Raw genomic sequence first — 26,109 nt, 5'->3', positions numbered from 1 at the left:
GTAAGTCCCTGCCCTACCAGCTAAGTGATTTCCAGGGGATTTAAAGGGCTGGTGTCCTTCTCCCTGCCTCTTCATTTTTCTCTTTTGGGACCCAGATATTAAAGACTAGGATATTCATTAAAAATCTTCTAGCAGCATAAAAAATATTTAATATAAAATGATAAAGAAACTTTTAGTAATTATATAATCATAATCAAAAAATATTATCAAAACTAATGATTTATGAGTTCAAGCTTATTAATATCAAGTATATTTGGCAGTACTTAGTATGTTGAGGAAAAAAAAATCTCAAAATGTCAGGAAGAATTGGCCAAGACTATAAATATACTACTGTTTTAAAAATGTATATTAATATATCATGCTTAGCACTGGATATTTATAGAAATGTCAGTTGTTGCTTAAGAAAAACTTCTGTTCAGATATTCTTTAATTTACAACTAAGGATCTGGAAAGCTTTCTGGTTACTTGAATACTATTATCAAATTTACTTATATATTAAAAATGAACTTAAACTTAGATAAGTTTGCAATGGTGTGATCACAGTTGAGCATTTGATCAGATATATATCCATTTGGATTTTGAGAATAAATCGTTATTCTATAAGCCAACTTTGAGAGAGTAGAAAATAAGGCTATCAGAAAGAGGACCTGAAAATCACATTCATGTTTATTTGTATTATGTATATGCAAAAATGTTCACTCCATCTAGTATAATGCTTTCATTTGACACATGACACCAGGATCAGACATTCCCTAAGCTGTAAGTCAGAGTAGAACAAGTTCTAGAAATTCTAAAAGATGTGACTTGATTTTTTTAAATCTACACCCTTCATGATCCCCTACACTGCCCCAACACTTTCTTCTTCTTCTGCTCAAGTGGCCTCTTGCTATCCTGCCCCCCTGATTTTCTTCTAACACTTTTTGACAACTTCTGTAGCATCTCAACATTCTTACAGTTCGGAACCTTTGCTTATCCTGAATCCCAAATTTCATTTTCTAAACACTCTCCTTCATCATTATGCAAAAGCATCACTGCCCTTATTGTTGGAGACTGTTATATTCCAGGTAGGCCTCTTTTCACTTCTCTTTAGCTTTTTCCTTGGCTTATAATTTAGGTTTGTTTGTTTCTTTCTTTCCCCACAATGTACTATAATATGTAATAGTCTGTGAGGTTAACTTGAGATAGTGATCAAACATGAACTCTAGAGCTGAAAGTTGCCCAGCTGCATGCATTTTGCCACCTTCTCAAAAATTATCCCTATTTACTTATTGAATTTGACTTTGGTCTGAAGCAAAACAAAACAAAACAAACAAACAAACAAAAAAAACCCCTACATTTGACTGTTGTGGCTTTCCGTATTTATGATATATTAGTTTTTCTCGTCTCTGGGACTCATAAGAGGATTGGTTGTTTAAATTTAAAGACAAGTTCATTGGTTCATTGTATGTTGCTTGTAAAGAGCATATGTAAAAGAGAAAATGTACTCTGTTAAATTAAGTCAATCAGTAATAATATCAACTTTATAAAACTTACTTTTTAAAAAGTCCAAAATAAAAGGGCCAACGTAGATCACTAAGCCACATCAGACCTAATATTATTTTAGATATTTATTATGATATTTCATGACAAAGTGGCAAAAATTCCCCACAAAGTAGATTGAGACCTAGGCTTATTAAAACTTCTGCTGAAATAATTCTTTTAAAAAGATTGTGCATTGTGGACTGCAGGACCAAGAAAATGTCTTATTCATCGCTATTTCAGATGTTCATTATGAGTAGTAGGTATTAGGTGCTTAGTGTCGGGAGGCAATTCTCCATTGTTCTCCCACATTTCTGCATGTTTTGTGACAGCTTTTTTTTGCAGACAATCTTTTTCAGGATCTTTGTACAGCAAACAGCCTGGGAGCATAAAAGGTAGTGTCTCACCCTATCTTAGTGGGCACTATGTGACCCAGACTCATGCGGAGTGGGGCACACTGATTCAAGGGATGGGGTTTGGACATGCTCACAGGGAAGGAAGGAGGTAAAGTTATTTTGTAGGTGGGGCCCTTTAGGACAATTCAGTGTACTGTGTTGCTTCTGAATGTAGAGTAGAAATTGACCTGTTACATGTTTTACTTTTCTATCCCATAAGTGCCAGAGGGGATTATCCCAATAGGGGAAAGTTGCAGGTAGAGAAGCACTAGTGTGATAAACTGTCTTGTGCTTTGTCACTTGTGGAACAACTACTGGGTTAGGATTTAGTGTGGTCCCTCTGATGTCCAAAGCTTTCACTATATAGCTGACACCCTGATGGTGGGATGTCAATTATATCTCAATTTAAAAAAGCCTTAGTTTCAGCTGTCCTGATTATGGTGAGTATTATTACACACCTCTGCATTCAGGGGCTGGCTGATAAAATGAAACAAAATTCTGGGACCTCCATTCTGAAGCCTGTGCATCAAGTAGTTCCTTGGAAGTTGACTATGTGAGAGAATGTACGATGTTCACTCTCTCTAGCAGCCTGGAAAAACTCCTGTCTCTTCAGCCTTTTAACACAAAAAGGATGCCCAACTTCTTATCAGATCCTTCCAGTAGTGGAGATAATACAACTTTCTGTGACCGATGATTTTGCCAATTGTAGCCTCTGGCTTCACCTAGAGGCATCCTTTGTGATTTTGGATTTGTGGCCTTTCTGACACAGATACCATGCATATTCCTATTAAAAAAACCAGCTATTACCTTCCTACTGGACTATGTTAGAAACTAAATGACTGACCCCTGGAGGCCTTGTGACTCTCTGGCCTGATACCCCCCATTTGGGGTGGAACAACTCAGATTCAAAGACTAACAAGGTATGAAGGTCTCCCAAAGCCTCACTTGTCAAAAAGAATAGCCAGCCTGGCCCCCATGGCATCTTGGTTTCAAATGAAAAAGTGGAAGCTATACTTCTCAGGAAAACTTTTTCTCTACTCCATGGCCTGATCCAAAGCTGCTGGCTTGGAGGGACCTTAATTCATTCTGGTTCTATGTGCTTGGGCCTGGTTCAGGGATGATTCAGCTAGGCTGAAACTCAACTGAATCTTGTACAGTAGCCAATGGCCTCACAGTTTGATCTGCCATTTGGAAAGCTATAGACTTATTGACAAAAGACCCTCTGTTTGGGGCCTTCACACTGGAAAAGCAAATTCCAGTTGCATATAGGACTGTTTTGATTACTTATATGGATGTCCCTGGTAAGGGTCCATTACCTGATGAGACGACGACTAGAATCAGGTCACTGATTGCGCCTAATTCTGTTTCTGACGTGGAGGCTACCAATGCATGCCAGACTTATGAATTCTGCAAAATTGTCCTATTTGTCTTAAGGTGGATGAGGTCCCATTCCACGGATCCTTGCCTCTACCTGCTTTTGGAAATTTCACTACATTATACCTTCAATAATGTACCACTGTTGATACCTTTCCACGTTATTCATCAGCTGATTTTAGGCATATAGCTTTATTTTAGGCATAACTCTTGAAATGTTGCATAGTTGTTCAGCTTTCCGCATTGGAGTCTGACAGTTATGTGTGTTTTATCAGAAAAGCTACTCAACACTGGACTAATAGTTGGACTCAACCACTCTCATTTCTTTCTGTCCACACAGATTAATAATAAGGTAGTTTGATCAGTTAATGTGGCTGTCTCCAGAAAGGGACCACCCTTGCAGCTACTTCCTAAGTAATGAGGAGGAGAAATGCATGGAAGGTACTCCCGATCTATTTTGACAACATAGGATTCTATCCTGTGCATGATGGATATTTATTTTCCCTAACAGCAAGTCCCAGGCCAGCAGGACTGACATATCTCATGGTGCAGCCTGGTCAAAGAGGGTTACATTGAGAAACGTGTACTTGTTCTTCTTGCTCCCAACCCTCCCAGAGGAAAGCTAGGTGTGAATAGAGAATGATTAGGACAAAAAGTGGAGTGATAGCTAAGTGAAATGGAACACTCTGATTGTGAGGAGGTAGATGGAGAATAAGTGCTAGGTACCTTTGCAGGGAACACCTTCGATTCTGAGAGGTCTAGGGAAATGAGGGATATTAATGACCTTTTGTCCTTCAGAACTACCCCTGAAGCTTTGCTTCTTCCTCAAGAAAAATGGCCCTGGAAGGCTCTCCCAAACTGCTGCAAGCACCTTAAATTTAACTTATTGCTGGGTCTGCCATCCCCTTCCAGGAGGCTATGAACTATAATTTATAGTTATTTCCCTTAACTTCACTGAGAATTCTATCATGACAGCAGGGGACAGCCTGACACCAGGGACAGCACAGATCCTGTACCTCCCATCTCCTATGTTTTCCCCACCCTGATTCTCTGTCATCCCGAGGAGTACAGAAATGCCACCTAGAAGATGTCCTGCTCATAAATCACCTTCAAGTGTTTAAGAAAATACCAACTATGTTCCTGGAAAGTATTTAAGTCAGCCTCAACTCACTGGTCAGGGTTGTTTTAGATGGCAGAATTGCCTTAAACTTCCTCCTTGAGGGCCAAGATCTGTATAATAGCGACTACTTGCAGCTAAACCTGGATGAAACCTTCAAGTCTAGTTGGAAGGTAAATCCAGAAACTTAGAGGGAAAACCACCTGGGATATTAATAGTAACTTTCATTAAACGTATCATGAGGATAACCTAATGGTTTTTGTCCTAGTCCCTGTGAGATTACTCAGAGTGACCACTGGAGTAGTTACTTATGGGAAAATTTACCGTATAGTCCACAAGTGGTAGATATGGTTGGGAGCCAATTTTCTACTGGTGTCTAACATTTCTGAATGACTTATGGTAGCTTTTGTTCCAGACTATCTTTTCAAAGATGTTAATACAGCTAACAGGCTTGGAAGATGGAGACAGTCTTTTAGTATTTCCCTCTGTGGCAGAAGTCAAAATGTGTTTGTTGTTTGATATAATAAAGATAATGACTTTCTCTAGAGCATGGGATGGGCAGAATTGCTAGCAGCCCTTTAAGAAACATGGGGTTTCCTAGGCTCAGGATTTCTATAGGAGAAATTCTTTAGATTCCTCCCTGTAGAACTTAGGGGCTAAGAGGAACTTCTATATACATGAAGCTCCTGCAGCCTGACGTGACAAGTAATAAATGTCTCAGATTGTCTGCCCGTATCCATGAAAGTGTGGCAGCTTAACTTGTTAGACTGCATGCAGGATAAAAATCTCAGATCCCTCACAGTTCTTGGCACTTAAAATTAAGTTAAGATAAACTATGTTTAATAAAATTACAACAAATTGACTCTTGGTTATTAGTGTCTCCTTGGTTAACCATTTCTTAAATGCAATCACATTTCAGAGAGGCAGAAAACCAATACAAAAAATTCATGGCAGACTGATCCAGAATTTTTAATACAGCCCAGTTTATCAAGACAATTTTATATTTACTTTTCTAAGACATTGTAATTCAATGCAAATATCCAAATATATTTCTAACGTGCTCCAAATTTGAGTCCAGGTTATAACTGTCCGTGTACCTATCCCAGCTGCAAGTATGGTGTCTGCCATAGTGTAAGTATTCAGTATTTTGTGGGCTGGAAGGGAAAAAATAAATTTGAACAGATGGTATAGGACTATACTGTGATACATTTTAAAGAAAAGGGAAGTATGGACTGAATCCAAAAGCAACTATTTTTATTACATAAATAAGTAATGAAAGGGAAGTCCTGGTTATATCAGTCTTATACTTGTAAGCAGGAAAGTTAAAGAAAGAAATAAGAAAACACAGGGACACTTTAATAATTTAGTTATGTAATCTGAAGTTGTAAGATAATTTTAAAATGAAGTGACAGCAATGGGAAACAGGTAAAAAATGTGAAACGAAGGCAAAGCAACAATACATTCCCAACTGGAATTTGGCTTTAATTCTTAGCAATTGTGAAAATAAAATAAAATAAAATAAAATAAATTAAAATAAAATATCTAGGAATAAACTTAACAAAGCATGTGAAGGACCCATACACGGAAAACTATAAGACATTATTAAAAGAAATTGAAGGAGACACAAAGAAATGGAAAGCTATTCAATGCTAATGGATTAGAAGAATCAACATAGTTAAAATGGACATATTGTCCAAAGCATTATACAAATTTAATGCAATCCCCATCAAAATTGCAATGGAGCTTTTTAAAAGAAATAGAACAAAAAATTATCAGATTTGTATGGAATCACAAAAGACCCCAAAAACAAAGAAATCTTGAGAAAAAAGGCCGGAGATATACACTCCCTGATTTCAACTTATACTACAAAGTGACAATAATCAAAGCATGGTATTGGCAGAAAAACAGACACACAAACCGATGGAATAGAACTGAAAACCCAGAAATAAACCCACATATATATGTGCAGATAATTTTCAACAAAGGAGCTGAAAACATACAATGGATAAAAGTCTCTTCAATAAATGGTTCTAGGAAAATTGGAAAGCCACATGCAAAAGAATGAAATTAGACTGCTATCTATCACCATACACCAAAATTAACACAAAATGGATCAAAGACCTAAATATAAGACCTGAAATATTAAATTGCATAGAAGAAAGCATAGGTACTAAACTTATAGACCTGGAGTTCAGAGAGTTTTTTTTTTATGAATTTGACTTCAAAGGCATGGGAAGTAAAAGCAAAAATAAATGAATGGGGTTATATTAAAAAAGCCTCTTCACAGCAAAAGAAACCATCAACAAAACGAATAGGCAACCAACCAAATAGAAGAAGATATTTGCAAACAACACCTCTGATAAGGGGCTAATATCCATAACTCATACAACAACAAAAAACCAAATAATCCAATTAAAAACATGGCAGAAAACCTAAACAGACACTTCTGCAAAGTAGACAAACAGCGAACACACACACACACACACACACACACACACACACACACATATGTGTATATATATGTGTATATATATGTGTATATGTGTATATATATACGTATATATATATACGTATATATATATATATATATATAAAAAGATGCTCAATTTCACTATCTATTAGGGAAATGCAAATCACATATATATGTGTATATATATGTGTGTATATATATATACGTATATATATACATATATACGTATATATATATATATATATATATATGAAAAGATGCTCAACTTCACTATCTATTAGGGAAATGAAAATCAAAAGCACAATGAGATACCACCTTACATCTGTTAGAATGGCTATTATCAACAAGACAAGTAATAACAAGTGTTGGAGAGGCTGTGGAGAAAAAGGAACATTTGTACATTACTGGCGGGAATGTAAACTGGTTACAGCCACTATGGAAAACAATATGGAGGTTCCTCAAAATATTAAGAATAGAATTACCATACGACACAGCAATCCCTCTTCTGGGTATCGACCCAAAAAATCCGAAAATATATGTCCATAAAGCTATATGTACCCCTATGTTCACTGCCAAGTTGTTTCCACTGGCCAAGACATGGAAACAACCTAAGTGCCCTTCAATAGATAATTAGATAAAGAAGATGTGGTACATATACACAATGGAATATACTCAGCCATAAGAAAAGATGAAATAGTGCCATTTGCAACAACATGGATGAATCTTGAGATTATCACACTAAGCAAAATAAGTCAGACAGAAAAAGTCAAGAACCATATGATTTCATTCATATGTTCGATATAAAACTGAAAGCAACAGACAAACAAGACAAAATAAGCAAAAGCTCATAGACACAAAGAACAGTTTAATGGTTACCAGAGAGAGGGTGAAGAGGGAGGATGATAGAAGATGGTGAAGGTGGCCAAATATATGGTGATGGAAGGAGAATTGACTTTGATGGTGAACACACAATGTAATATACAATGATATAGAATTATATGCTTGAAACCTATTTAATTTTACTAACCAGTGTAACCGCAATTAATTTAATTTAAAAAAAAATTCCTAGCTCTAAAGAATAAGCTCTTCATTGTAAACAAGTCATCCACTTAAAACAAAAACATTAACTCCCTTGTTGAAAACACAGTAAGTTTTTTCTCTCTGTATCATGGGAGGGGTAGTTGGGGGATGGGGAGAAGGTAAAGAGACTAGAAAGTACAAATTGGGAGTCACAAAATATCACAGGGATGTGAAACACAGTATGGGGAATATAACCAAAAATGTTGTAAAGACTATGTAGGGTGTCAGATGGGTACTGGACTTATCAGGGGGATCACTTCATAGACTAGGTAGAAGCCTGACCACTGCACTGTACACTTGAAGGTGAAGTAGAATAATATTGAATGTCAACTATAATTATATATATATATATAATTATATATATTGTCAACTATAATTATATGTATATATATCATATGTCAACTATAATTATGTGTGTGTGTATATATATATATATGTATATATATATATAGTCATCGGATGTAAGTACAGCATAGGGAATATAGTCAATGATATTATAACAGCTATATATGATGTCAGAGGGGTAGTAGACTTGGGAGGGGTTATCACTTTGTGAGGAGTGTAAATGTCTAATCATTATATTGTTTTGTAATCCTAAAACTAATGTAATAAAAAATAATAATAATTTTCTATCACATTTGAAATAAAATTCAAAATTTGTGACATTATATCCTAGGCTTTACGCACATGTGGAATGATCCTTGGCCATTTTTCTGTTTCTTTCTTATCTCTGAGTTTTCTCCACTACCAACCATATCTACCTATTGTAAACTTCCTGTTCCTTTAATATACTAATGGAGTTCCTGTTTCAAGGCTCCCATTCTTGTCTTATACTTAGCCCAGAGAAGTATTGCCCTGTGGCTATTCCTTCATTTTATTTTTATATCTCTATTAAAATATTATATTATACCTTATTCAGACCTTCCCTGATCTTCCAATCAGATTCTATGCTCTATCCCTTAAAGTTCCATGTTTTATAGTAAATTTCAATATCTTATAGTGTTCTGTATATTTATATATTTATTCCCTGTCACCTCAAGTTAAATGTAACTTCTGTGAAGTCAGAAATCTTATCTCTTTTGTTCACTGTGGTGAAAACAATGCTTGGAACATTGAAGATTATCATTGACTTGAATATTCATTTATAAACATTCCATTCTGTTTTAGTTTAAATTAGAATTAAGATCCTCCTGAGAACATGTATAAATAATGGATTAAAAAAAAAAAGAGCGGAAGGCAATCAAGAGCACTCAAAGCAGTCAGAATTTAAAGTCAAGATCCCAGAGAGTAGAGTTGCATGCTGATGTAAAGCCTATATTTCCCTCCATATTTTCCTTCAGGGAAATTCCCAATTTTGCTAACAGGAAAGAGAAGCCCGACAGAAATCTGAGTCCCACTTGTAGTGGTTTCACTGGGATAAAGAGACAGAGGATGAAGTGCAAGGATGCCAAGGCAGCTAGGATCGAAGGAACAAGATCTCCAGGAGTAGACAACCAATGCAATGTCAGTGCAGTCATGTACAACATTTCCCTTCATGTGCTTGTCAATTCAAAGTAGTGCAGGCATAGGAGAGATTCCCAAAGTCAAAGAGCAATAGCAACAGCTATGTGCTAAAAAGCTAAGAAGAAATTTGTTCAGTCACTCTATGCTTTGGAGAAAGGGATTAGAATTCAGAGACAGAATGAAGGTAACCTGGTAAATATCTCACTTTCAGGTGAGACACCATATTGGGGTAGCATTCAGAGAAACCAGAAATAGATCAGCCCTAATGAAGCTTGAAGCCTCAAAAGGATCTCTGACTATATAATATCTGCCTGCCAGAATATTATTAAATCCTTTAGAGAAAGAAAACATGTTCCAGGGTCTTTACATGTTATGTCTGATGTGTAATCAAAGATTAAATGCTAAGAAAAAGAATCAACTGATTCAAAATACAAGAGATAAACTGTCAATGGATATAAACCCACAAGTGATCCAGATGTTGCAATTAACTAAAAAAGCTTTGAAAGTGCCATATTAGTATGTTCAGGGAGGTCAAGATATTAGTATGTTCAGGGAGGTCAAGAAGGTAAACGCTCTACTCTCCTCCTCCCACGACCACCACAAAATTATAACTAAACTACAGAATAACCATCATTGAGAATTGCCTGAAGTTTAGCTAAACAGAAGTTCTATAACTAATGATATACAGAGGAAGTGACAGGTAGGAGGGGCAAAGATACATAATGAACTGGTCCCACATCCACATGTGGTAGTTAAAAATAGGGAGGGATATCTGGGCTTTGGAGGTCCCCCCTGAGGTACAAGGAGTCCCAGCCACACACCAGTATCCCCAGGCCCAGGGTTCCAGTGCCAGGAAGAGAAGTCTCCACTACTCTGAAAACCAATGGTGATTGTGGCTGAGGGAGATGGAGAAAAGCTGGAGTTCCAGTTGTTTATGTTAAAGGGCCCATGCATAGACTTACTGACAGACTTATTTGCTCTGAGCTCCAGCATTGGGGCAGCATCTCAAAAATCATCAGAGGCATATAGGGAGGAACTGAATTGTCTGGCTTCAAGCGAGGGCTGGAGGGACAGCTTTCTCCCAGACAGAAGTGCTGGGAGACAGATTGTTCTTTGTTGAGCTTTGCCCCCTCCCAGCATGCAGACTTAGGTGGGCCTCATATCTGAGTCTCCATCAACCTGGTTAATACCATTCACCCTACCTTGGTGATTCTCGGAGATCCCCACTACACCCAACTTGTGGGCACACCCAAGCCACTTCCAGTGGCTTTTCCATACAAATGGCGTCTCTTGGCTCATGCTGCAGATTTCCCCAAAATCTCTCAAAGGTTCACAAGACCCAAACAAGTAGCATCTGGCTGCAGTGTGTCCTATACCTCTTGCTAAGCAGCCTCAAGCCTGGCACTAGTGGCAGCCGGCCTCAGTTCTCAGTTTAGCTTCTCCCAGGTACCTCTAAGCCCAGCACAAGTGATGACCATCTGCAGATCACTTTGTAGCTCATACTAGTGACTCTGTACAGGGCACAAGCAGCAGCTGAACTTGACGTGCATCAGAGCCCCTCCCAGCAGGCTCCAGAACTAACATCCCTGGTGGCCAGCTTCAGGCCACACCAGTCACCTCCACAAATGACACACCCAAAGGGCAGGCACCAGAGTCCTGCTAAAACAAATCCTGCTCTATAGTGTCAGCTCCACACAGCAGCTCCTCCACTACAGTCATGGCTAGTCCTCACAACCAATAATTCTGAGGGTCAGTTCCTCCCACTGATGTGTAAACAGCACATAAGTTTCAACTAAAACACGAGGGCACACACAACCTACAAGAGGGACACACCTGGAGTGCACAGCTCAAGTGACCTGGAAGAGTGTGCCACTGAGCCCCATAGCACATCTAGTACATAAGACCACTCTACTAAGGAGACATAGCAGCTCTATCTAATACAGGAACACAGGAAGGTGCCAAAATGAGGAGACAAAGAAACATGTCCCAAATAAAGATCAGAACAAAGCTACAGAAAAAAGGACTAAACAAAATGGAGATAAGAAATCTACCAGATGCAGAGTTCGAAACACTGGTTATAAAGATGCTCAAGGAACTCAAGGAAAACTTCAACAAAGAGATAGGAAACATAAAACTGGAGATAGAAAACATAGGAAAAGAACAGTCAGAAATGAAGAATACAATAACTAAAATGAAGAATTCAATAGATAGACTAAAAATACTTAAATAATTCAACAGAGATGGTTAGTGAATTACAGGGTAGGAAACATCAAAATTAAAAAAAAAATAGAAGCATAAAGAGAACAATTTAAAAAAGAGTCTAAGAAACACATGTAAAATGGCGAGAAATTCTAGCATATGTGTTTTTGGTGCCAGTTTTCTTCAAAGAAGGGAATTTTTTTTTTTAAAAAGCTAAATATTTGAAATAACTCTGGCTAAGCAATTTCCCAAACTGATAAAATACATCAACCACAGATTCAAGAAGACATGTGAGTTCCCCTACTCCAGGCTGAGAAAATACAAAGAAAATCATACCCATAGTGAGAAATAAAAACAGAAGTTGAACCTTAAAAGTAGTCTGGGGACTAGGGTAGAAATATCTTCAGAGAAGATAATATGAGGTTTATTACTGAATTTTCAACAGAATCTATTGTGGAAGCCAGAAGTTAATGAAATGGCATCTTTAAACACAGAAATCCTACCTAAAAGTCTATATCTAGAGAAGCTATTTTTCAAAAGTTAAAGTAAAATAAATTTTTAAGCAATCAAAAATTGACCTGAACTGAAATAAATGCTAAAGGAAGTCCTTTAGGCAAAGGAAAATTGTCCCGGGTGGAAGCCTGTTAACGCAGGAAGGAATGAAGTGCAAAGGAAAAGATAACCACAAACTAGCAAGCTAACAAAGGAAATGAAAAGAAAAAACAAAAATATGTGATAGATAAAAAAGAAGGAAAAGAGAAACATAGAACATATAGGAGAAATAGAAGACAAATAGAAAGATGACATATATAAGCCTAATTACACTTAATTAAAATAAATTAAAATAGTGTAACTACATTAATAAAAAGAAAAAAATAATGTCAGAACAAAATATAAAAATAATCTTTTAAGGGTCAACTTTAAATATAAAAGCACAGAAATGTTGAAGGAGAAGGGTTAGAGAAATACATATTATGAAATTTCCAATCAAAAGAAAGCTGTAGTTATGAAAATATCAGAGGAAAAAGTCATTACTGAAGTTAGTTAAAGAAGGAAGCTAGAGTTAAAGAAGAAATTTTTTATTATGTGAAAAAGTTTAATAATACAATGATATAACTATCTTAAGTGTGTATGCCTTGATAACATAGCCTCAAAGTATGAGGCAAAATTTTACAGAATTAACAGCTGATTTAGAGAAACACCCATCATAGTAAGAGATTTTAGCATTCTTCTATCAATAACTGATAGAATTCCCCTACCCCAACCATCACTCAGGATACAAAAGATTTAAAAAGCACAATTAATAAAAGTGAAGCAATTAATCTCTTATTAACAATGTATTTAACACCTGCAGAATGCACATTCCTTTTTTTTACTGTTGCATTTCTTCTTTCTTTTTTCTTATTTTTTAATTTTTTTTTTATTTTTTAAGGAAGGTGCAGCTCACTCACAGTGGCCTATGCAGGGATTGAACCTGCAATCTTGGTGTTATCAGCACCTTACTCTAACCAACTGAGCTAACCAGCCACCCCTGCACATTACTTTTAAGTGTATTTAGAACATTTCCCAAAATAGATTATATGCTGAGACAATTTTTTAAGGAACAAGCATCAATCTTACATCAAACTCCTCCAGAAAACAGAAATAGAGGAAACACTTCCCAACCAACTGTATAAGGACATCATAACCTTGATAGCAAATCTGAAGAGAGTTTTACAAGAAAGAAAATTTACAGGCCCACTTCTTGAATATAAATGCAAAAATCCTAAGTAAAATATTAGCAAATGAAATTCATAGATATAAAAAAAGATAATGCAATATAGTGAAGTTGGTTTATTCTAGGAATACAAGGTTTAATGTGTGAAAAATCAATGCCATGTGTATAAAAGTATTTGATAAAATACAAATCATATATAGAATCATCATCATCATCATCATCATCATCATCATCATCATCATCATGTTAACCTCTTGGAAAGGGAAGAAGATGTTAAAGAACGTAACTCCCTTAATCAAATATAGTTTCCACAAGAACATATAGTAAACATTTTACTCAGTGGTGGTATATTGAAAATATTCACCTTGAGACCAGGGGCTAGAAAATGATGTCTGCTAACAGTAGTATCCTGGCTCATTTTACTGGAGGTAGTAGTCAGGATAATAAGGCAAGAAAAATAATGCAAGTCATAAGAATTGGAAAAAATAAAAATAAAACTGTCATTATCCTCAGGTGATGTGATTGTATATACAGAATATTCAAAAGACTTGAGAGAAAAACTACTAAAATTAATAAGTGATTTCAACCAAGTGGCTAACTACAAGTTTAATATATTTACAAAAATAAATATAATGTCAGAAAACATCAAATACCTAAGAATAAATCCAACTCAAAATGTACAAGATCACTATGAAGAAAATTACAGAGCATTGCGGACAGGAATCTTAAATTACTTAAATAAATAGTAGGATATTCTGTGTTCATGAACTTAAAAATGTAATATTCATGATCTGGTTTCCCAAATTGATTTATAGATGCACTGCAATCTCAGACAAAATCCTAATACTAATTGTGTAAATTGACACGATGATTCTAAAATTCGTACAAAAACAAAAAGGGTCAATAGAGCAGTAGTAGTTCTTTCTTGAAGAGAAAGAACAAAGTTGGAGCTCTTATAAGGCTAGATATCAAAATTTATTATAAATTATACACTAATTAAAGTAGTGATGTAAGGATAAACAACAGAACAATGAGAAAAATTACGAGAACCCACTTACACAGTTACCTGAGTCTAAACAGTTTCAATTGCAATCCATTGTGAAAAGTCTGTACAACAAATGGTTCTGAGTCAATCATATAATCAAATGTGTGTGTATGGGGGGGGATCTTGACCCTTTTCCTCACACTACTCACAGAAATTAATTCCAGATGCATCATAGACTTAAATTCTGAAAGTTAAGATAGTAAAGTTTCTAGAATATGATCTAAGAGTAGGCAAAATTTTCTTATATTTTACAACAATTTAAAACTTTGGTTTAAATTTAAAACCTTTTGTTTTCAATTTAAAATTAGAAACATTGTGTTCATCATTCTATTTGTGTTCTACAAATAGAATAAAAAAGTAAGCCCCAGAATGTAGAGAGGACATTTGCAAGGGAAAAAAGTAGTATTCAGAATATATAAAGAACTTCTACAAATTAGTAAGAAAAATGATGTGCAACTCAACTGAAAATGCACACTTGATCATGTCACAAAAGTAGACATTTAAATGGCCAGTAAGCATATGAAAAGGTATTCAACATTATTAGTTATGAGAAAAATGCAAATCAAAATGAGATACCACCACAAACCTACTCTGGAGTATCATTGGGCACTATCTACTAAACATCTGTCACCCAGAAATTCCATTTCCAAAAGAAATGTGAATACACGTGTCAAAAGACATGTATAAGAATGTTCATAGCATCTTTAGTCATAATAGGCAATAGTACAAATAATTCAACAGCAAATAATCTACCAATACTATTTTAAAATAGAATACCAGTTTTAAAAAGTGATATGTTCAAAGAATAGATAAAAAGTGGTATATTCAGAAGAGTGGCATACATACAGCTACGCTCAACCACATAGATAAATCTCACAGACATAGTATTATGTGAAAAAAGAGTACATACTCTGTAATTCCACTTACAAGAAGTTCAAAAATAGGCAAAGCTATTCTATGATAACAGAGGTGTGAATACTATGGAGGCATGAGGAAGTCTTCCAGGGGTGTTAGTATGTTCTATATCTTAATCTGACGGTTGTGAACTATCTAGGGAAGATAGAACAGATGACAAAACTAAGAATGTAATGACAAGTGCTCTGTACAGTAACAGGTTGCTCGGTTTGGTTGGAGCATATGGAAGCAACCAGGGAGAAGTGGTGGATGTTTCTGGATAGTTTCCTTCATTACTGTAGAACACTTAAATGACTCTTTAAGGCAGTTATTCTCACTTTTCTAGACAACAGAGAGCTACGGACGGTTGTTGAACAGGGCATAAATAAGGTCATAGTTATATTTTATGACGAATAATTGATAAACAAAATGAGTAAATCTGGGTGAAGAATACACAGAAACTCTTGTAAATAGGCTATGACCATGTTTACACACTGTACGAGCTTGTAGGTAAATGAAGATTTTAAGAAATTAAAAGCGTACTTTTTCAAGTGTTATTTGAAAAAAATCTATAAAAAAATCTATAACACCGTTAATAGATTTTCACTAAGGTGTAGTTAAACCTTAGAAACTGGTTTAACTTCAAAATAGTATACTAAAAACATTTTAAGAGCAATGCTCTTGGTACTTACTTCATCAAATGTAAAATCCTCTAAATCTATTTCTTCATATTCTTCTTCAGATTCGTCATTCTTAATAGCTTCTAGAGCCGCTGTCAGTTTCTTTCGCAAAAGAAAGCCCTTCCAAATGGCCTAAACAAAAATTTAAAGCATGTTATACAAGGTTATAGATCAAACTCCAAACCAGATTCTCTGTATTATCCCATTAGGAAGATAAAACATCTTAGACTTTAGTTTAATGGCTCAGTAATCTGTGTTTTGAACTTTATGTGACACTTAGAACTGCAAGATAAATTAAACAACTGCTTGTGTCTAAAGTTCTGAATCTCAGGAGACTTTCCTTGTGGTAAGCAGAAAAGAATCTTTAAAACTCCCTCAACTGCACATGTAGGTCAACCAATCAATTATCTGATAATTCCTCCAGGACCCACTCTAAACTAAGAAGAAAGAGATACAAAGGAAAACCAATTTTGCTAATTTTCAGATGACTATGTATAAAATAAACTAACACAAATTTAGGAAAATTTTACTATACATAAATGGCCATGTTAGACAAGTGGTATCCTCACCCATAACAATGAACTGATTTCATTTTTAAAGAAACTAAACACAAAGTAATAGAATTAAAAACATTCAGATTCCTCAATAACTTAGGAGTAGGGAAAGCTTTCCTAACTGTAACTCCAAAAATATCACAGCTTTTAAAAAAATTAAATTTATTGGGGTGATACTGGTTAATAAAATTATTTAGGTTTTAAGTGTACAATTCTATAATACATCATCTATATATTGCATTGTGTATTCACTACCCAGAGTCAAATCTTCTGTCACCATATATTTAAAAAATGAGTATCTTTATATATGGCTAGGGAGTGAACTTCAGGATATATTAAGTGTAAAAAAACAAGGTAGAAAGAGTAGGATGTTTTTATCTCTTCATATTTAATTGTTTTCATAGATACATTCATGTTACCATTTATCTATGAAAGACTGTCTATAAATATATAACAAATATATGTTACATAAATATGTATTTAAATATATGTATATGTGGTTTCTAATACTTAAAAAGTCAAAGTCATAAAATTCATTATAAAAAATATTAACTATAGCGGCAGAAATTCAGGTAGAAGTTACAGCAATATAAGCTAGACTTCTCTGAATATACCTTGTTTGGATTTGACTTCGGAACTGTGCACATGCATAAGATTATTGTAAAACAAATAAATGTGAAAAAATTCATGAGAAAAATATAAAAATACGTTTCATGCTGTGGGCATAACCATATAGAAGTCATTTAAAGTGACTTTAAAATAGATTTACTTGACTATATCCCTAAATCTATTTATCCCTAGTGAAATATACTCCAAAGAGAAATTTAACTATAAAAAGTGCCTTAAATATGTTTTCAGTAATCATAATGTTAGTAATAATATTGATACTGTTAATCTGAAAAATATATATATTGAGAAGTGGAAAATACAGACAACGGACAGACCATACATGACAACCTCCGCAGCAAACAGCCTAGGAAGCCAAACCACAACCTCTGCAACTATTAGCCAAGATTGGTCAAGACTTGGTCAACGACTGCCAGCTTCCCTATTTTTTGTCCCTACTTCTTCTAACTTGGGACCAACCAGATGTAGCTAAATATGCTGCCCAGTCCAATCACATCAGATGCCCCCGTTCTGGTGGCCTGCCACCCATCGTCCCCAGGCCGACAACCTCCAATCAGAGCATGTCGAAAGCTTTCTCTCTCTCTTTCTTCCCCACTATAACAATTTCCCACTCCCTTTACTTCCCTTGAGTCTGTGCCAATGACAAGTGACGGCGGCTGACTGTTTTGCTACAGCACACCCTGAATAAATAGCCTGTTTTTTCTCATTTGTGTGTCCCTTGTTTATTGCCAGTATGTGCGTGCGCACACACACACACACACACACACACACACACACACACACACACATACCCCATGGGAGTGGGCGAGAAAAAGAGCATTTATGTTAATGTCATTAGGAACCAGGACTTTCTATAGAGGAAATTCAAATATAAAAACCAAATAAGTAAAAATGCCATAGTCCTAAATTTAATTTTAAAATATCCATATGAACCCATATATTTTTTTCTTAAAAGTGTGTATTTTTAAGATCAGTATATTGAAAAAATTTAAAAACAATGACCCCACCAGTAGCAATAAGCAGTCCTAAAATCCTAAAGCACTCCTACAATCCAGGCTGGAGTCTTTAAATATTATTTCCACTAAGGAACCAAGGATATTTGAAGCAATGACTGAATTCTGGCCTGAGGCAGAATGTGTGCAAAATGAACCTGGAGCATGATGTCACATTAAAAAGAAAAGGAACTTTCAAAGACTACTGAATTGTGTTTTAAAAGCTAACTTGAATAGACTACCAACGGCTAAATAAAGGAGACAATGTGAGTACCAATAAGAATTATAACTGCAATGGAATTAGATACATCACACATTTTAAAAATGTGTGTACATTATGACAGAACACATTACGGTGATCTCAGGAGGATGCTAGCAAAACTCACTGATCTAAAAATTGAGAGCATCAAGCATTTGACCTGCCTTTTATAAACTGTACCTCAGTTTAACTAAGTAGTTGATTAGACAAAGTTTCTCTTTATAGACATATTTTAGTTAATAAATGAAGAAAAAAATGACAGAGTATCAACATTTTGCAAATCATTAAAAAAGAACTGATCGAGGCAGTGATTATCAATGGCCACTAATATTCCTAAAAGAGAGGCAACCAGACACTTTGTACCTCCTCACTGTGCTATATACCAACGCCTATGAAGCACTCTCAATTAAAAAACCAAACCCAAATCACATCAAATGTTAGATTTTACTGTCGGTTTACAGAAAACAAGAGAATAAGAAACATATTAAATGATGTCATAAAGATGCATTTGTCAAAATTCAGAGAACATAGACCTTTACAGGACAAAAGACCTGGTTTCCTCAATGAATAAATTGCAAAGAAGAGAAGAGAGAAGGGGTTATTATCTGCTTAAAGACTTAAGTAACGAATAAACCCATGGCAAAGTGATGACCCTGTTTGTATTTTGATGAAGAAAAACATGTCAACAAACATTTATGAACCAGTAGAGAAATCTGAATATTAATTCAATATTTGGTGATTTTGAAAAATAATTGTCGGTTTTTAGCTTGGTAATGTACTGCAGTTATACTTAAAACAATAGGTCTGATAGAAGTTATACTGATCTATTTACAAAGAGAATGATATCTGGGATTTGTTTCAAATAATCTAGTAAGGAGAAGGGAGAAGTGTGTTGGTTATAAAAGAATTGATGACAGAAGATATCAACATTAGGTACAGACCCAGGGAAAAGAGGGTAGAGAGGGAATTCTTTAATCCAGGACTTCAGTGATAAAGATTTATTCACTGAAGCTCACAGTGGATCCAGCCCAACTCATCAGTGATAGAACTTCAGCAAAGCTCTAGACTATAATCCATAGTGTGTATTTTTCTGGTATGATACTTACAGACATCTCCCTTAATCATGTGCATCAGGAATTCAAGCGGCAGCCATCTCTATTCCGTGGATGAGAAATGATGGTAATATACACTTGTGATAAGTGATGTTCAGATTCTTGTTCTAACTTATTTATTTCTGTCAAGGCTTCAAGTTTCCTCCTGGTAATCCATCTATGATTAATTCATCTTTCACATGTTCAAATCAATTCCCTGGCCAGACAACTATATCTGGATTCGACACATCTCATATCTTTTTCTTCTCCAACTCCCATCAACTCCCATCCTAGAATTTACCATGCACTTACTCTGTGTTACAATCCTGTGCACATCTCTGACAACATTCCTCCTATGTTTCCTTATATTCTAGCACTTATGGTAGCCTAGTTGCTCTACAACTTCTTATTATTCCAGTAATACGAAATCCTATGTTCTTTTTCTTCCACGGTCATCTATACCTGAAATTCCATTACCTCCCATATTTACATTGAACACTATCTACTTCTTAAAGTGTATCTGACATCCTTCATATTAGTTAGGGTAAGCTAAGTGCTCTAACAAAAAATATCCAAAAATGTAGAATAACTCAGGAACAATAGTTTATTTCTTGACCACATAACAAACATTGAGAAGATAGACAAGATCGTGGGGGAGGGTGTTCACCTAAAATGATTCAGGTACCCAGGCTCTGCAGACTGCAGTCCCAACAGACAACCTCCATGGACGCCTCGCAGGCTGTCTGCATTTCAGCTGGCCAGAAAGGGAAAAGGATACGGAGGCATGTCAGTGGGAAGTTTTAGGGGCCAGATATGGAAGTGATGCACATATCTTTCAGTCATGTTCTATTGACTGGAACTCAGAAAAGGGACCATAGTAAAGTGCTAAAGTGCGAGGAAAGCTGGCTGCATGCTAGGAAGAAGAGAACAGGGTAAGTTTTAGTGAGCAGAGAGCAGTTTTCACCACGTCATTCACGAAATCTTCATGCTCGAAAGCCTAGGATGTTTCTGATCAATGTCACCCTGATAAATTTAATAAATAAATTTGAAAAATTCTGAAACATGACCAAAAATAAAGGAAAGCCTAGGCGATTTCTTCTATATCATGTTCTGCTCCCCAGGATGGTTGGGCAGCCTAATATTCATGTTTTAAGATGAATGGTTTTAAAAATTAGATGATTGTACTCAGGAGAAGAGAAAAGGAATTTGACCTGACTTCCATGACTTTAAGTACTATGATTACCACAAAATAGATTCGTTTTCTAAGTTGCAAAGAAAAGCTAAGTTATGCTTACTTTTCTTACAGAAATAAGAAGCTCAAAATGTTCAAAAGAACATTCAACAGAGATGTCCCTCACTGAACTAGCTTGTCTTATAAAGTAATAAATTTCTCTTTATTGAACAAAATGAAGCAAAAGTTGAATATCCATTTAGTGTCAATGCTAAAAAATGTATTGCTCATCAGCTGATGATAAGAGAGAGTATGGACTGCATGACACATTCATTGCTCATGCAGCAGAATCATATTTTGAGATAGGGCCTGAGGTTTCTTTCTTTTCCTCAGAGTTACCTTGAACCCACTACCCACCCCACCCCCCCCGGCTCCCACCACCATTCAGGTATTTGTAACAGTTTGGACTAGGCATTGCCCTTAGGAGTACAGTCCAGAGAAATCAAGCCCACTGAAATACTGAATATACTCATTAGAACCAAGCAAAGATAATTCTCTTGAAAACTATCACTTTAATAGCCAAAGTCAGCAACTTCATTTTAAAGCTATTCTTCCAGTTGCTCATACCAACACGTCGGATGCATCCCAGACTCCTCCTTACTTCTCATATAGCACATCCTCATGAATTGATAATATCAGCTCTGCCTTCAAAGTATACATGCATACCCTCAAGGTAAATTAACATAGATCCTGGAATGTAATTTTCTTATCACTTCTACTCCGACACTCTGGCCCATGCTGCCGTTATCTCTTGTTTGGAGTTCTGCAATGGCCTTCTAATTGATTTCGCTGCTTCCATTCCTGCCTTCCTACAGCATAAGCACGACATAAAGTGAACTCGACCATGTGAGTCTACTGCTCAGACTCCTATAATATCTCCCCATGTCATTCCGACTAATAGCCCAAATCATTATAATGACGTATGATTTATAAGTATCACTCTTTTCCTCTTCGTCACTCTCCAGTCTCACTAGCTTCTTGCTGCTCTTTAAACACTCCAGTATGCTCCTACATTAGTGCCTTTGAATCTGATATTCCTCTGCCTGGAATAAACTTTCTCCCGATACCCAACGGCTTCATCTTTCACTGCCTTCAATGTCATCTGCGCTGGTCTCCCAGATCCATCCTATCTAATATGATAAACTTTCCCTAGATACTCCCTATCCCACTTCTTCTGATTTACATTATATTTTTCCCTTAGTACTTATCACTATCTAGCATAGTTATTTATTCACTGTGCACCTTAACAGAATGTAAGCGAGTGAGATTTTTGTGCCAAAAAAATAATTGCTGAATGAGTGAATAAAGGGAAGCCCTAAATTGGTGTTTAGTTACTAGGATTCAGTTCAGGTATAGTAGCATGAATTTCTATAGACCTTATTTTATGTATTTATTTAGTTCATATCTGCCTCTTCTACCAGGATGTAAACCCCATGAGGGCTGAGATCTTGTATTTTTTATGCATAGTTATGTTTCCTGAGCCTAGAACAGTGCCTGACAAATAGTTGGTTCTAAAAAATATTTGCCGAGTAAAGAAACAAAGGATGAATATGATCAGGTTGAACTTCTGAAATGTGGTCTTGGTGAGGTTGAATCAAGTCTACGCATATTCACTATTTGCTTTCTTAATTTTTAAGTTAAATGTGTATGTGAAGGACTTTAACAATTATTTTAGTAGATTTTAAAACATGCTTCTAAAAACGGTTGTATAGATTAGGCCAAGTGAAGCCTGCTTTGGCTAATCAAATGTTAGCATATGTGACAACTGATACATGTGAGCAGAGGCTTTAAATATGATTGTGTGGTTTAGCGTGGCCCTCAGGCTTGAGAATAGCATTTCCAAATTATAGACTACTTCTTCAGCCTAGATACTAAGCAGAGACACAGCAGACCTGCAGCAAACCTGCAGCTTACATGTCACACGAATAAGAAATAAATCCATTATTTGTAAAACACTAAGATTTGGGGGATGCCTGCTGTACAGAATAACCAAGTGAAAGGTGGCTGATACTGTTTCACCAAAAGATTAAAAGTAACCTGAATAAGAATAGCAGCCTTTTCCCTTTGTTCTTGGATAGTCTCAATATTTTCTCTGTTTTCTTTCTTTACAATAGTTTGATTCTTGATGCAGGAATTTGGACGGGATCCCATGGGTCCTGTTGCCGCAGTATGTCGCTTTGTAGAGAAATGAATCTGTCTGCGCACAATGTAACCACGCCAGTATGCCTGGATTATCGTAGCTGCCATACTATTAAGAGGAGAAAATAAAACATTTTTAGTACCTACAAATACACAGTTGAAGACAAGAGGTCTTCATAAGCCATACCTGTAAACATGGACTACATGAAGTATTATTTAAAAATAAGACTGCATCTTTTGTTTAACTACAGTCATAGAAGTAAAGATAGGGTGGAAACCTTCAACTATGAAAGATAGAAATGGGCCAGTAACTTAGAGAGGGATGTCAGTACAAGGGTATTTGTTTATTTCTTTTAAGGAAGGAGATATTTAGATTTTGAATGATACTTAGGATGTTGATCCAGTGGTGATTCAGAAGAGAGGGGATAAATATATAGAAGCCAATGTGGAGTTGGCAAGAGAGGATGGGATCCTGTTCACAATGGAGAGATGAGATTTGGAGAGGAAGGGCCAATCCATCAGATCTTTACTAGCTTCACTTTCCTCCCTGCCTGCGGACAAATACTTAAATCACACAATAACATTTTGCCAACCTACATGTGTATTTGCCAATTTCTGGCACTGAAACAAACAATGCTGTGATTTTTCCACATCCCCCTAGGCTGGGCAATAACATTAGCAAAACTTGAATAGCAATGTACCTTGACTGTAAGTGGGTTCTCAGTGTGCTTAATTATTTCACTCTTCCTAATTGGATATCTTCTCCTTTCCCACACAGATCATTGCAGGAATATTATCAAGGTACAGAGTGTAGTCAAAATGCTAATTATTCTGTCTTAATCTCTCTTCTGATTCCTCAGTTTAGTTTAAAAGTCATATGAAGAAGCTTTTCTTGCTCAGTATCCTTTTCCAGTGTTCCCTTGAAACAGTTTTCAATAATTTTATAATTGCCACAGCCAATGATACATTATCCTTCTTTGTACGAGTGAGTTTAAAGCAAAGTGGAGTTAAGTGATAAACTCTGTCAGATATGACTGATTTTTTTCTCATAGTTATGTATTTATGGAAAATTAGAAAGGAATGATGTAACTATTTTCTCTGATTTTACATTATTATTATTATTATTATTATTATTATTATTATTATTATTATTATTATTACTGTTATCATTATCATCATCATCAGCAGCAGCAGTAGCATTTTACCTAAAGCCTACAGAAGCCTTCAATCTATTTTGCTATGAATAGAAAATTGAAGTTAATGGATAAAACTTCTGGCTTAAGATAAATTACACGTACTTCTAATACTCGGAAAAAGATAACCACTGTTAAAGAGAAAACACAGGCCCAAAATGGTATCACTCCTGCTAAAATAACGATGATACTAAACCTAGATTTCATACCTGATCTAACTGCAGTTTCATAATCTCTCCCAGAAACATAATCTTACCCAACCAGTCTGGATTTTCTGGTCAAGCACCAGTAAGGTAATTTGTCATACGGGCTCTCTCCATGCCCCAGAGAAAGAGGCAGTCTTTATGATAAAACAAACCAACCAACAAACAAAAACAACAACAACAACAACAACAACAACAACAAACACTTCAGTTCTCTTCCCCGGAAGAAAAAATGTCCTGACCCCAAATAATCCTTTCTTTCTTTTGTTATTAGCTCCCTTATCTCACCCTTCTTCTTATAAAAACCTTCTATTTTTATAACCCCTTCTAGCTGCTAGATGGGATGCTACCCGATTCATGAATCTTTTAATAATAAAGCCAATTAGATCTTCAAATTTACTTGGTTGAATTTTGCTTTTTAACATCACATTCCATCAAATCATTTCCTCTCTCCAGGGTGAACTGAACTTTGTACATTTTGCTATGGGTTTAATTCACATTCAGTCATTCATCCATCAATTCACTCCTTCATCTTCTGAACAAAAGTGAGTTAGGAAATTTTAAAACACTATAATAGGTGTTTTGGGTGACAAAGAAAAGAATCTGAAAACATACTTGCAATGCATAACTGATAAAGAATGAGACACTTTAAAGAAAACACATTTAACTTGAGACAGCATCATACATTTCTCTACAGATACATACAAGTTTCACTGACTGTAATTGTGAATTTCTTCTAAAACTGACCAGGCATTGAATACTTGAATTCCTCAGTCCAATATCTTCCAAGTTTTCCAAAGGTGGGGGAAGGGGTGGTGGGGAGGAGGTTGATTAGGAATATGCTTTTCAGTAACACGAACACAAAGATTGTTTTCACTCTATTGAAAGCAGTGAAAGCTAACTTTGGGGCTTCCTTACTTTAGGATGCTCTTCATATTGAGAAAAAAACAACTCCTGTTATTACTGTTACCGTCATCATCATCGTCACCATCATCATCAGGTTTTTTTTAGCCAAAATAATGATAAAAATGTTCTTAGCATAAGAAAGATACATTACTCACTTAGAAAACATCTACACACCTGACAGTGATTCTTCCAGAATCACTGAACGGCAAAGTTCATTCAGTAAGTGGGTACATGTTTGATTTTCCCTTTATTCTTTAGGTCTTCGGTGTGCCTATATTTTCAGTTCTCCATCCTTCCTTATTATCATCATTTGGCTATTTTATTTACCATGGATTAAGAAGGTCTAAATATTGTAAATGTGAAATTTCTTTTTTTTGTTTTTTAGGTATCTGAGAGTGGCATTTTATTTTCAATTGGTTTTGTTTAATGTTTTTATTATAAAAGGTATGCTTCTACATTGTAAAATTCAGCTTTAAAATGATAAAAGTGAAATACCTTTCCACATTTCCATTTTCCAGAGCTAACTTTTAACAGTTGAGCAGTTGAAGGTCCTTAAATTTTTCTCTATATATGTGTGAGAGTTTGCATATCTATTCATCTATCTATCTATCTATCTATCTATCTATCTATCTATCTATCTATCTATCGTCTACCTATCTACCTAGCTATCATTAGCATAAATGGGGTCATGCTAATTTTTGGTTCTAGAACTTTCTTTTTTACATAATTTCTTGAGGCCATTTCTCACTCTGTCTACCTCATTCTCTTTAAAGGTGTATTAATTATTTCACTACATTACATACTTTACCCGGTCTCTGAAGATGCACACTTTGATTGTTTCCAATTTTGCTATTATAAAAATGATTTTAATAAACAGCTAATACATTGGTATATATCTACACATGTAAGTTTTTGTTTTACT

The 26,109-nt window shown here is 35.6% G+C and overlaps 1 protein-coding gene across 2 annotated transcripts in view; it reads right to left on the bottom strand.

The window, feature by feature from the left end:
• LRRIQ1 (leucine rich repeats and IQ motif containing 1) overlaps positions 1-26,109 on the bottom strand; it is a 185,824-nt gene that overhangs the window by 85,724 nt on the left and 73,991 nt on the right. For both annotated transcript variants that reach the window (XM_033117564.1, XM_033117565.1), the window contains exons 17-18: positions 22,784-22,994; positions 16,005-16,124 (exon numbers count right to left, since the gene is read on the bottom strand). In XM_033117564.1, the coding sequence (XP_032973455.1) occupies positions 16,005-16,124; positions 22,784-22,994 (331 nt within the window). The remainder of the gene's footprint in view (positions 1-16,004; positions 16,125-22,783; positions 22,995-26,109) is intronic.

Source organism: Rhinolophus ferrumequinum, chromosome 10 (genome assembly GCF_004115265.2).
Source record: "Rhinolophus ferrumequinum isolate MPI-CBG mRhiFer1 chromosome 10, mRhiFer1_v1.p, whole genome shotgun sequence".
Classification (NCBI taxonomy): Eukaryota; Metazoa; Chordata; class Mammalia; order Chiroptera; family Rhinolophidae; genus Rhinolophus; species Rhinolophus ferrumequinum.
Note: the sequence above shows the minus strand (reverse complement) of the source record. Positions and strands in the feature narration are given on the sequence as shown.